This window comes from Hemibagrus wyckioides, linkage group LG17 (genome assembly GCF_019097595.1).
Source record: "Hemibagrus wyckioides isolate EC202008001 linkage group LG17, SWU_Hwy_1.0, whole genome shotgun sequence".
Classification (NCBI taxonomy): Eukaryota; Metazoa; Chordata; class Actinopteri; order Siluriformes; family Bagridae; genus Hemibagrus; species Hemibagrus wyckioides.
In genome coordinates this window covers 1,801,644-1,813,390 of record NC_080726.1, presented here as the reverse complement: position 1 = coordinate 1,813,390, position 11,747 = coordinate 1,801,644, and the positions used below count along the sequence as shown (strand labels likewise).

At 41.7% G+C, this 11,747-nt stretch overlaps 1 protein-coding gene and 8 non-coding genes across 9 annotated transcripts; 8 read left to right on the top strand and 1 right to left on the bottom strand.

Annotated features, from left to right (window-relative positions):
* Window positions 1-3,951: 3,951 nt before the first annotated feature.
* Window positions 3,952-4,024, top strand: trnak-uuu (transfer RNA lysine (anticodon UUU)). Its single transcript has one exon. It is a non-coding gene; the product is annotated as a tRNA-Lys (tRNA).
* Window positions 4,025-4,399: 375 nt separating this feature from the next.
* On the top strand, window positions 4,400-4,472 carry trnak-uuu (transfer RNA lysine (anticodon UUU)). Its single transcript has one exon. It is a non-coding gene; the product is annotated as a tRNA-Lys (tRNA).
* An 839-nt stretch (window positions 4,473-5,311) lies between these two features.
* trnak-uuu (transfer RNA lysine (anticodon UUU)) lies at window positions 5,312-5,384 on the top strand. Its single transcript has one exon. It is a non-coding gene; the product is annotated as a tRNA-Lys (tRNA).
* Window positions 5,385-6,079: 695 nt separating this feature from the next.
* LOC131368415 (E3 SUMO-protein ligase ZBED1-like) lies at window positions 6,080-9,013 on the bottom strand. Its single transcript, XM_058414537.1, has 4 exons — window positions 8,813-9,013; window positions 8,104-8,280; window positions 7,213-7,499; window positions 6,080-6,932 (listed from the first exon to the last, which is right to left on the bottom strand). Exons 1-4 carry the CDS (start codon window positions 8,970-8,972, stop codon window positions 6,834-6,836), a joined length of 723 nt encoding a protein of 240 aa, XP_058270520.1. The 5' UTR covers window positions 8,973-9,013; the 3' UTR covers window positions 6,080-6,833.
* On the top strand, window positions 6,083-6,155 carry trnak-uuu (transfer RNA lysine (anticodon UUU)). Its single transcript has one exon. It is a non-coding gene; the product is annotated as a tRNA-Lys (tRNA).
* On the top strand, window positions 6,733-6,805 carry trnak-uuu (transfer RNA lysine (anticodon UUU)). Its single transcript has one exon. It is a non-coding gene; the product is annotated as a tRNA-Lys (tRNA).
* A 759-nt stretch (window positions 9,014-9,772) lies between the features above and the next one.
* Window positions 9,773-9,845, top strand: trnak-uuu (transfer RNA lysine (anticodon UUU)). Its single transcript has one exon. It is a non-coding gene; the product is annotated as a tRNA-Lys (tRNA).
* Window positions 9,846-10,677: 832 nt separating this feature from the next.
* trnak-uuu (transfer RNA lysine (anticodon UUU)) lies at window positions 10,678-10,750 on the top strand. Its single transcript has one exon. It is a non-coding gene; the product is annotated as a tRNA-Lys (tRNA).
* A 716-nt stretch (window positions 10,751-11,466) lies between these two features.
* trnak-uuu (transfer RNA lysine (anticodon UUU)) lies at window positions 11,467-11,539 on the top strand. Its single transcript has one exon. It is a non-coding gene; the product is annotated as a tRNA-Lys (tRNA).
* The last annotated feature ends 208 nt before the right edge of the window (window positions 11,540-11,747 follow it).

Genomic DNA, 11,747 nt, shown 5'->3' with positions numbered 1-11,747 from the left:
TTGGGGCCGCATAGCCACAGACTGGCCAGGGTGCCCATGCTGACCCCTGTGCACTGCCAAAAGCGTCAGCAATGGACACGTGAGCATCAGAACTGGACCACGGAGCAATGGAAGAAGGTGGTCTGGTCTGATGAATCACGTTTTCTTTTACATCACGTGGATGGCCGGGTGTGTGTGAGTCTCTTAACTGGGGAACACATGACACCAGGATGCACTATGGGAAGAAGGCGAGCCGGCGGAGGCAGTGTCCTGCTTTGGTCAATGTTCTGCTGGGAAACCTTGGGTCCTGCCATCCATGTGGATGTTACTGTGACATGTACCACCTACCTAAGCATTGTTGCATACCGTGTACACCCTTTCATGGAAATGGTATTCCCTGATGGCTATGGCCTCTTTCAGCAGGATAATGCTGCTAACATCTTGGTGCCAGATACCACAGCACACCTTTAGGGATCTAGTGGAGTCCAAGCCTCCACGGGTCAGGGCTGTTTTGGCTGCAAAAGGGGGACCAACACAAAATTAGGCTGGTGGTCATAATGTTATGCCTGATTATGGTACATGTTAGTTCATCCCTGATGGTGTTTCTTAAGCAGTGTCAGTGTTAATTGTATGTGTGCAGTGATGTTAGTCAACACTCTGTTCAACCACACTAATAGTGTTTGTCCAATTTTGTTAGAGATGTTTGTTGATGTATGTAGGTGTTAAGTGAACTTTATTTGACGCAGTAGGTGTCAACGTTTTGATGCTTAATTCAACACTAATTCAGAGACTAAAGTGTTGCTGTAGGCTTTATTTCAGCACTTGTTTGTTGTAACGCTGTTAATCTGACACTAAGTGTTGAGTCAGCACTTCAGGTGTTAATTCAGGATTTTTTCAGCAATAATTTGCTTATTTGACAATTTGTGTGTTAATCCAACATCTCAGGTGTTTGGGTAACATGTAAACTGAAATAAACTGCGAAGGTGTTTACAGTGTAAGAATGCAGTGTTAATTAACACAGGTGCTTATTCAGAAGTATAGGTATTCATTTTGGAGAAATCCAGTGCTGTTGTGGTACATCCAAAACTGTGTGTGTTTAATCAGTAATGTATGAGTTTTTAAAATTACAGCTTTCAGTCAATCATTACTCTTTCTGACAGGTTCTATGTTAAGGCCTGAACACACAGAATGACATTTCTTTCAGTTCAGTTTTAATTCAAATATTTTATGATTTAATTTTAAGAAGTGGACTGTGGGGGCTTTTCTGTTCCTGTAAAATGGAGATAATAAATAAAATTGAGACAGGAAGTGAGTAAGGCTGAGAGTGAGACAGGGAGTGAGACAGAGATTGATTAAGGCTTAGGGTGAGACAGACAGTGAGTAAGACAGAAAGTGAGTACAGCTGAGAGTAAGACTGAGGATGAGACAGAGAGTGAGACGGATAGTGAGAAAAAGAGTAAGACTGAGAGTGAGACAGAGAGTAAGACTGAGAGTGAGATGGGGAGAAAGGCTGAGAGACAGAGAATGAGACAGATATTGAGTAAGGCTGAGGGTGAAACAGAGAGCAAGACAGGGAGTGAGACGGTGACCATCTGACTTTTCAAGCTGTTATGCAGTAAGGTGAGACAGCAGGATGTGTTTAATATGGAAGGGTAGAGTCGCAGGGCAGAAGAGCCTCACATTAACACATGCATCACATTTCCTCCGTGTCTCAGTGGAAGGCTGTTGCGATGGTGCAGAAGGTGTCCAGGTAACAGAGACGTCTCCTGCCAGGCCTCCTGAGGGGCTTTAACACCATCACTGCTCTCTGTTTACTTCACTCCTCTAGAAACAGAGCACTTTTTGGTGCTTTCAGGGTCTAATGCAAGACAACTGCAAAAAATTCCACTCAAAAACAAACGGGTAGCAAAATGTTTAAAAATAAACTTCCAGCAGTTTAGCGACTCTCGAAATTCACCTCAGTTTCGGGAGCAGATCCTCTACTGCAGATCATTTAGCATCATTTAGCTGAATGAAGCTCATCAGGCCAGAGTGTTAGAGGAGTAAAAAAAAACACTTTAACAAAAACGCAGTGTTGACAGATGAACAGAGATCAATACGTCTAAGCTTAAAACAGATGTGTCTTGGAGTACAGGTGTGCATCTGGACAAAACAGATGTGGGAAAGGCTGTGTTCATTATCTCACATGAGAGTATTCATGCCTCTGCGCATTAAAACATTGCTAAATAACTCATATTTTGAGAAACACAAACAGGTTTATTTGAATATGTTACTGCATAGTGGGAGGAGTCAGGCAAGCTTTTCTTTGAGTATCTGCTCAGCTTCCTGTTCCTGGAGGACCGGAGAGGAACCTTCTTCTGCTGTTGTAGCTCATCCACCTCGAGCTTGGCTGTGTTGTGTGTTCTGAGATATTTTTCTGCTCACCACGATTGTACAGAGTGATTATCTGAATTAGTGCAGTCTTCCTGTCAGCTCAGACCAGTCTGATCTCATTAACATGCTGTTTCAGCCTGCTGATCCTCTGCACACAGGATGCTTGTTGGTTTTCTGTGTAAACTTCTGTGTGTTGGGTGAAAATCTCAGGAGCAGATTCTGAAAAACTCAAACCAACAACCATGAAATGCTTAAAGTCACAGAGATCAGACTTTTTCTTCATTCTGATGTTTTATGTGAACAGTAACTGAAGCTCTGGACCTGCGTCTGGATGGGTTTATAAATTGTGCTGCTGCCTCCTGATTGGCTGATTAGAGAATGGCATGAATGTGTTCCTAATAAAATGGCTGAAATGAACTTTTTTACCAAAAATAAAAAAAAATAAAATAAAGAGAGAATTATTATTATTATTATTATTATTATTATTATTATTATTATAAATAATAATAATAATAATAATAATAATAATAATAAATATGTATTGTTTTATATTTTCTCCAGTGAATAGTGAATTTTGTTGGTCAAATGAGGTAAAACTTGTCTGAGGGCATGTCTGATGTCTGGTGTCTGATGTCTGGTGTCTCAGCTGATAATGATGAGAAACATCCTCATATGTGTGGCACTATATTTAGGCAGATTTTCTGAACAGAAATATCCGTACGCCTCCAGATCATATTACAAATTTGGTAAAAGCAGAAAGCAGCCAGAGCAATGCCTGCTGAAGTGTATCACTGTGTGTGTGTGTGTGTGTGTTATATAATTTGTTATGTATTTTTAATTCAGAAAACCTAAGGCTTGGATATTTCTGGAAAGATGGTGCTAATGTGGATGATAACAAATCAAATCCAGATGTCTTGGTTTAGTAACGTTATCTTGTTTGAATTTAACATTTTTTATTAAGAAGCTTATTTAATAGCAAAAGAACCTTGTATTTTGACTCAGTGTGCCGTTTGACTTAGTGATTCAGTGTGAATCAGTGTGCAGTTTGAAGTTCGATTCGGTTTGTAGTTGACCCAGTGTGCAGTGTAATTCAGCTCGCAGTTTGACTCAGTGATTCAGTTTGAATCAGTCTGCAGTTTGACTCAATGATTCAGTTTGTATCAGCGTGCAGTTTGATTCAAAGTGCATTTTGGCAGATTGACTCAGTGTTTAGTTTGATTCAGTGATTCAATTTGACTTTTTCTGGCTGTCTAAGTAATTTAGACTGGAGAGAATTATAGACTGTGGTATTGTTATTCAGGCATTTTTTGTTAATACTGAGATTAATATGTTTTTTTGGTATTGTTTGTAAACAAATTTTGCAATTTGTTTGTTTGTTAAAAACGCACTTTGAAGAAATGTTTGAGACTCGTTTAATGTGAAATGTATTTACATTTATTTTCAACATTTTTATATTCGTAAATTAATTGTAATAGTATTCAATTAGAAACTAATGCAAAGAAGGTTTCTTTGTTGTTAGTTAAAATAAAAAGAAACATAGAATCATATAATACATACATATATGACATGTGCCCTGAACGCGATGGTTCTCGTGCACGAGCCCGGATAGCTCAGTCGGTAGAGCATCAGACTTTTAATCTGAGGGTCCAGGGTTCAAGTCCCTGTTCGGGCGAAAGTGCCTTTCTTTTCTCTCTCAATCAGAATAACGAAAGTGCCACAACTGATTTGTTTGCATCGCTTTGTGTTTTCTTATTACCAAATTTGCGTCACCCTGCCAAATGAAGCGCAACACTACTGTTCCGCTTCATTTCATGAACAATTCTAATTTAGAAATTACAAAACAGAATTATTTACTGTTCACTTTTTTCCATTTAATATTCCCTGGTGGTGACTTTTTTTGGATCAGGAATATAAACTAAATGACGATTGATTAACACGTAACCACGTGTGATGCACGTCTTTGAACTTTCACCGTAGCCCAAAAGCTAGAGCACGTACGATGGACACGTGACCACGTATTTTGCATGCGATGGGCAATGGCCAATGGGCCCGGATAGCTCAGTCGGTAGAGCATCAGACTTTTAATCTGAGGGTCCAGGGTTCAAGTCCCTGTTCGGGCGGAAATAATGGTTTTAAACGCACCATGTTGAAACTGTTTGAAACACTGCAACTCGAACATAACAGAGTTTAAGGATATTGAAAAGTTTAATCTGTTAGATATTAAAAAAAGATGAAATTAAAAAAAGATTAAAGATATTAAAAATTAAGAAATTTAAAGAAATTATTACTTATTTATAGATTTGATAGAACTAGTTGATAGAGCAGCAGACTTTTAATCTGAGGGTCCAGGGTTCAAGTCCCTGTTCGGGCGGATGCGCCAGTTTTAAACTGAAGCCCCCTCAGGCCGTAAACCCCGTACCTGTTCGACTTGACCATATCACAGGAAAGAAAATTTTAAGGATTCTAAAATCAAATAGATCGTGTTCATGGCGCTATGCAATGTGAGCCATTACGTATGCTGCTTGGGGTAGCGGATTACCAAATCGCTAATCAAAACAAGAAGAAACTGTATAATTCCTAGAGACATCTGTCTGTTTGTTTCTATATCTGTGAGCCGAGTTGCTGCTTTGTTTGTTGATACACTGATCAAAAATATCATTTTAAAGAGGAAAAAAAAAGATTTGTGCGAAATTTGCGTCACTCTGCCAACAAGACTGTGTCGGTTCGAGTCCCACCTCGGACATGAATTACATTTTGAATACATCTTGCTAGTGAGACAGGTTAAACCCAACATACTCCTATTTCCGGTGTTATGGTCGAGGTGAAGGCAAAAGCATGTGGGTTCCTTTTAAAAGATAAGCGATCGAGTGCCACATGAGGTGCCACACGCTGAGTGAACTAGAGGTCGTTGGATGGACACGTGACCACGTATCGTGCACGTGACCAACCCTGATAATGGGCCCGGATAGCTCAGTCGGTAGAGCATCAGACTTTTAATCTGAGGGTCCAGGGTTCAAGTCCCTGTTCGGGCGGACGCGGCAGTTTTAAACCGAAGCCTTTTCACAGCTCAGGACTGCAGCTGCAGCTGCACTGTTCACCTTGACCCAGGAAAGAAAAGTTGAAGGAGTCTCCCGGGATACGCCAAACCCAGACTCGTCCATCGGATTGTCGGATAGAGAAACTTGATTTGTCACTCCAGAGAACACGTCTCCACTGCTCCCGAGTCCAGTGGCGGTATGCTTTACATCACTGCATCTGAGTGAGGTAAGGCTTGGATGCAGCTGCTCAGCCATGAAAACCCAATTCCATAAAGCTTTCTATGCACTGTTCTTTAGCTAATCTGAAGGTCACACGAAGTTTGGAGGTCTGTAGCTACCGCTGTATTCTACAAACACTTGTGAAAGAGTGGCTCGCTATTTCAGAAGTGTTTGTAGAATACAGCTAGAGTGGGTAGCTGCAGACCTCCAAGCTTCGTTTGGAGCGAGCCACTCTTTCACAAGTGTTTGTAGAAGCAGCCTGCATACTTGGGTGCTTGATTTTATGCACCTGTGGCCATGGAAGTGATTGGAACACCTGAATTCAATGATTTGGAGGGGTGTCCCAAAACTTTTGGCATTATAGAGTATGTGGGTTGCTAAATTGATTAAACAGGCTGTTTAAAAACAAAAGCTAGAGCACGTACGATGGACACGCGACCACGTATCGTGCATGCGATGAGCGTGACAAACGGGCCCGGATAGCTCAGTCGGTAGAGCATCAGACTTTTAATCTGAGGGTCCAGGGTTCAAGTCCCTGTTCGGGCGGATGCGCCAGTTTTAAACTGAAGCCCCCTCAGGCCGTAAACCCCGTACCTGTTCGACTTGACCATATCACAGGAAAGAAAATTTTAAGGATTCTAAAATCAAATAGATCGTGTTCATGGCGCTATGCAATGTGAGCCATTACGTATGCTGCTTGGGGTAGCGGATTACCAAATCGCTAATCAAAACAAGAAGAAACTGTATAATTCCTAGAGACATCTGTCTGTTTGTTTCTATATCTGTGAGCCGAGTTGCTGCTTTGTTTGTTGATACACTGATCAAAAATATCATTTTAAAGAGGAAAAAAAAAGATTTGTGCGAAATTTGCGTCACTCTGCCAACAAGACTGTGTCGGTTCGAGTCCCACCTCGGACATGAATTACATTTTGAATACATCTTGCTAGTGAGACAGGTTAAACCCAACATACTCCTATTTCCGGTGTTATGGTCGAGGTGAAGGCAAAAGCATGTGGGTTCCTTTTAAAAGATAAGCGATCGAGTGCCACATGGCTGAGTGAACTAGAGGTCGTTGGATGGACACGTGACCACGTATCGTGCACGTGACCAACCCTGATAATGGGCCCGGATAACTCAGTCGGTAGAGCATCAGACTTTTAATCTGAGGGTCCAGGGTTCAAGTCCCTGTTCGGGCGGACGCGGCAGTTTTAAACCGAAGCTGTTTCACGGCTCAGGACTGCAGCTGCACTGTTCACCTTGACCCAGGAAAGAAAAGTTGAAGGAGTCTCCCGGGATACGCCAAACCCAGACTCGTCCATCGGACTGTCAGATAGAGAAACTTGATTTTAGGGCGGCACGATAACAGGAAACATGATAATCACGATTATTCTTTTAGTTAAGAACTTTTATTCACTTCAGTATTTTTATTGGACTTTACAGCCACACTGTATATAAAAAATACAACCAGAAGATGAATACTAAAAGTTACTATATTGAGGCTTCTGACAATGTTTTTTTAACTCTGGTAAAAATAATACTGTGCTTCTTTTACATGTCAAATGGTAATAACAAAATTAAATTAGAATAAAACTGAAAAAATTGCCTCTAGCACATCCATGTCCTGCCATGTTGGGATGAGATGTCGAGACTTCTTGTCAGAAGACAGGACATGTGCAATGTCCTTTTGCTGCTCGATGACTCTCTCTATCATGGCTTGACATGATCCCCACCTTGCTGGACACTCTGTTTTCAGTGAGTGTTCTGGGAGCTTCAGCTCCTTTTGTGCTGCTATAAACTCCCTCTTACGCTTCCAGCTGTAGGAGAAGGTGCTCACCAACTTTTTGCAGACGCCCACAGCCCGGTCAATTCTTGGATCCTTCATGGCATTCTCTAGAGAAAAAACAAAAACACATCAGAAAAACATGATCAAGTCACAGCATAAGAAGACTTTGTTTATTATGAAACTTTTAATCAGAAATAAATCTTTGGTTTTTTGATAATTATGTACAGCTACATCAGACTAATATCAACTATCAATTATTACTATTAGTAAAACTGTTAGTAAACACTGACTTATTCTAAATTCCACTGGTTGCACATACATTCAGATGTAATAGCGTTTGACCAGTCAAATACTACTTGTTATTTTTTGGCTTTTAAAGATCTGTAATTTGATGATGGTTGTATGACTCCAGGTGTCAGTGTAATATCAGAAAAATACTAAAGGCATTTAAAAAATACAAACATACAACTGTTCATGGTTCGTTCATCTTGGCTCAGCTCTGTCAAATAATATTTACTAATCTAATCCATTATTAAAATAGCAAATAGTATTTGTTGAAGTTGAAATTAATGGTAACCAACATAAATAATAAATGCTTTAGAAGTGCTTTTCATTGTTAACTAATGTAGTTAACTAATGTTAACAAATAAAATCTTATTGTAAAGTGTTACCAGTTTCACAATATAAGGAAAAAACTTGAACACACCTTACCGATGGCTAAATGCAGTCTATGACCAAAGCAGTGTAGCCTCGTCCAGTTATTCATAGACGCTGCCCTGATCATATCAGCTGCGTTGTCGGTTGTAATGCATGCGAGTCTTTCCTCCAGCAGACCCCATGCAGAGATCGCTTCCTTTAGGCCCGCTGCAGTAGACTCCGCTGCAGGGGCTTGTGGGAAAAACAAAGTTTACCAAAGCTTGCTTTTCATCTCAAACTCGCTGTCAGTGAAATGAACGGTCAAGCTCAAATACGGTTCTGTACTTCTACTTGACCGTAAGTCGGTTGTTGCAGCAAAAATATTCAATGCTGCGAATTTCTCTTTCTATTTCCAGTCTGCATTTCGCGTACAGCGAGGGCAGCGCAGCTTTAGAAAAATGTTTGCGTGAGGGAATGTTGTATCTTTTGTCAAGTGTGGCAATCATTTTTTTAAACCCCTCGCTGATCACTGTGCTTAATGGACACATATCTTTGGCTACATGATACGCAATCGCCTCCGTTATTTCCTCGTGTCTTTGCGAGCAATGTGAATATGGTATTGCGTTTAACAATGTCCCCGGGATTGTTGTCTGTGTCGTGGATGGTCGGGGATTTTTTTGTGGCTGCTGCTTGTGTCTTCAGCTTTTGAAATGCTTGATATTGCACTTTGCGGCGGCTTTTAAGGAGGTAATTATTATTATTATAATGAGGTTTGTTGTGTTACCTTGGGATGTTTGGACGGAACAGGAGCACAGTTCGCACAAGACTCGTACCTGATCAACATCATTTTCCTCGAAACCGAAATAGTTCCAAACAATGGAGTGTGACCCCTTTTTGGGAACTAACGTACGTACTCCGGCACCTTCTTCTTGCTGCTCAGCCATTATGATCGTTCGAGGTGAATGACTTTAAATCTCGTGACGCCAACGCTGTCACGTCAGACTTGTGACGCAGTCCATCATCCATTCCATAGACTCTGACTCCGCCCATTACAACGAACAAAGACTTTGCTTGATTTTAGACTGTCTGTTTTGTGCTTGGTGTTTACACATTAATATCGCGACAATTTTTATTAATTAATCGTGGGCACAAATATCGTTATCATGATAAAAATACAATTAATCATGCAGCCCTACTTGATTTGTCACTCCAGAGAACACGTCTCCACTGCTCCCGAGTCCAGTGGCGGTATGCTTTACATCACTGCATCTGAGTGAGGTAAGGCTTGGATGCAGCTGCTCAGCCATGAAAACCCAATTCCATAAAGCTTTCTATGCACTGTTCTTTAGCTAATCTGAAGGTCACACGAAGTTTGGAGGTCTGTAGCTACCGCTGTATTCTACAAACACTTGTGAAAGAGTGGCTCGCTATTTCAGAAGTGTTTGTAGAATACAGCTAGAGTGGGTAGCTGCAGACCTCCAAGCTTCGTTTGGAGCGAGCCACTCTTTCACAAGTGTTTGTAGAAGCAGCCTGCATACTTGGGTGCTTGATTTTATGCACCTGTGGCCATGGAAGTGATTGGAACACCTGAATTCAATGATTTGGAGGGGTGTCCAAAAACTTTTGGCAATATAGAGTATGTGGGTTGCTAAATTGATTAAACAGGTTGTTTAAAAACAAAAGCTAGAGCACGTACGATGGACACGCGACCACGTATCGTGCATGCGATGAGCGTGACAAACGGGCCCGGATAGCTCAGTCGGTAGAGCATCAGACTTTTAATCTGAGGGTCCAGGGTTCAAGTCCCTGTTCGGGCGGATGCGCCAGTTTTAAACTGAAGCCCCCTCAGGCCTTAAACCCCGTACCTGTTCGACTTGACCATATCACAGGAAAGAAAAGTTTAAGGAGGCTAAAATCAAATAGATCGTGTTCATGGCGCTATGCAATGTGAGCCATTACGTATGCTGCTTGGGGTAGCGAATTACCAAATCGCTGATCAAAACAAGAAGAAACTGTATAAAATGTTCACTTTCTGTGCTACCCAATTAAAGTGGACAACTGTGTTCCTTCCAAAACACTTTGGAATAATGTCATAATAGAATACATTACTTTAGATCATTTCACATGTAGGTTTTATGAAAAAGTCCACACCTTTAGCAGCATATGGGAACCTTTTAAGCTATACATTGCAACTATATTCACAAGAGGGTTCACATAGTATGGAATGGGTGAGACATGTAACTGCTTCGGATTCATTTTTCTTTCTGTATCAACGTATAATTCCTAGAGACATCTGTCTGTTTCTATATCTGTGAGCCGAGTTGCTGCTTTGTTTGTTGATACACTGATCAAAAATATCATTTTAAAGGGGAAAAAAAAGATTTGTGCGAAATTTGCGTCACTCTGCCAACAAGAGCGTGTCTCTTCGAGTCCCACCTCGGACATGAATTTCATTTTGAATACATCTTGCTAGTGAGACAGGTTAAACCCAACATACTCCTATTTCCGGTGTTATGGTCGAGGTGAAGGCAAAAGCATGTGGGTTCCTTTTAAAAGATAAGCGATCGAGTGCCACATGGCTGAGTGAACTAGAGGTCGTTGGATGGACACGTGACCACGTATCGTGCACGTGACCAACCCTGATAATGGGCCCGGATAGCTCAGTCGGTAGAGCATCAGACTTTTAATCTGAGGGTCCAGGGTTCAAGTCCCTGTTCGGGCGGACGCGGCAGTTTTAAACCGAAGCCGTTTCACGGCTCAGGACTGCAGCTGCACTGTTCACCTTGACCCAGGAAAGAAAAGTTGAAGGAGTCTCCCGGGATACGCCAAACCCAGACTCGTCCATCGGACTGTCAGATAGAGAAACTTGATTTGTCACTCCAGAGAACACGTCTCCACTGCTCCCGAGTCCAGTGGCGGTATGCTTTACATCACTGCATCTGAGTGCAGTGCTTTGCATTGCACTCGGTGAGGTAAGGCTTGGATGCAGCTGCTCAGCCATGAAAACCCAATTCCATAAAGCTTTCTATGCACTGTTCTTTAGCTAATCTGAAGGTCTCACGAAGTTTGGAGGTCTGTAGCTACCGCTGTATTCTACAAACACTTGTGAAAGAGTGGCTCGCTATTTCAGAAGTGTTTGTAGAATACAGCTAGAGTGGGTAGCTGCAGACCTCCAAGCTTCGTTTGGAGCGAGCCACTCTTTCACAAGTGTTTGTAGAAGCAGCCTGCATACTTGGGTGCTTGATTTTATGCACCTGTGGCCATGGAAGTGATTGGAACGCCTGAATTCAATGATTTGGAGGGGTGTCCCAAAACTTTTGGCAATATAGAGTATGTGGGTTGCTAAATTGATTAAACAGGCTGTTTAAAAACAAAAGCTAGAGCACGTACGATGGACACGCGACCACGTATCGTGCATGCGATGAGCATGACAAACGGGCCCGGATAGCTCAGTCGGTAGAGTATCAGACTTTTAATCTGAGGGTCCAGGGTTCAAGTCCCTGTTCGGGCGGATGTGCCAGTTTTAAACTGAAGCCCCCTCAGGCCTTAAACCCCGTACCTGTTCGACTTGACCATATCACAGGAAAGAAAAGTTTAAGGAGGCTAAAATCAAATAGATCGTGTTCATGGCGCTATGCAATGTGAGCCATTACGTATGCTGCTTGGGGTAGCGAATTACCAAATCGCTGATCAAAACAAGAAGAAACTGTATAAAATGT

What these genes read in the sequence shown, in the direction of transcription:
- LOC131368415 (XM_058414537.1), bottom strand. Translation starts at nt 8,972, where the DNA reads ATGGCTGAGCAGCAAGAAGAAGGTGCCGGAGTACGTACGTTAGTTCCC. An exon ending in TTCCGTCCAAACATCCCAAG is followed by an intron (nt 8,281 to 8,812) that starts GTAACACAACAA and finishes TTTTCCCACAAG; the next exon opens with CCCCTGCAGCGGAGTCTACT. An exon ending in AGGACATGGATGTGCTAGAG is followed by an intron (nt 6,933 to 7,212) that starts GCAATTTTTTCA and finishes TCTATCTGACAG; the next exon opens with TCCGATGGACGAGTCTGGGT.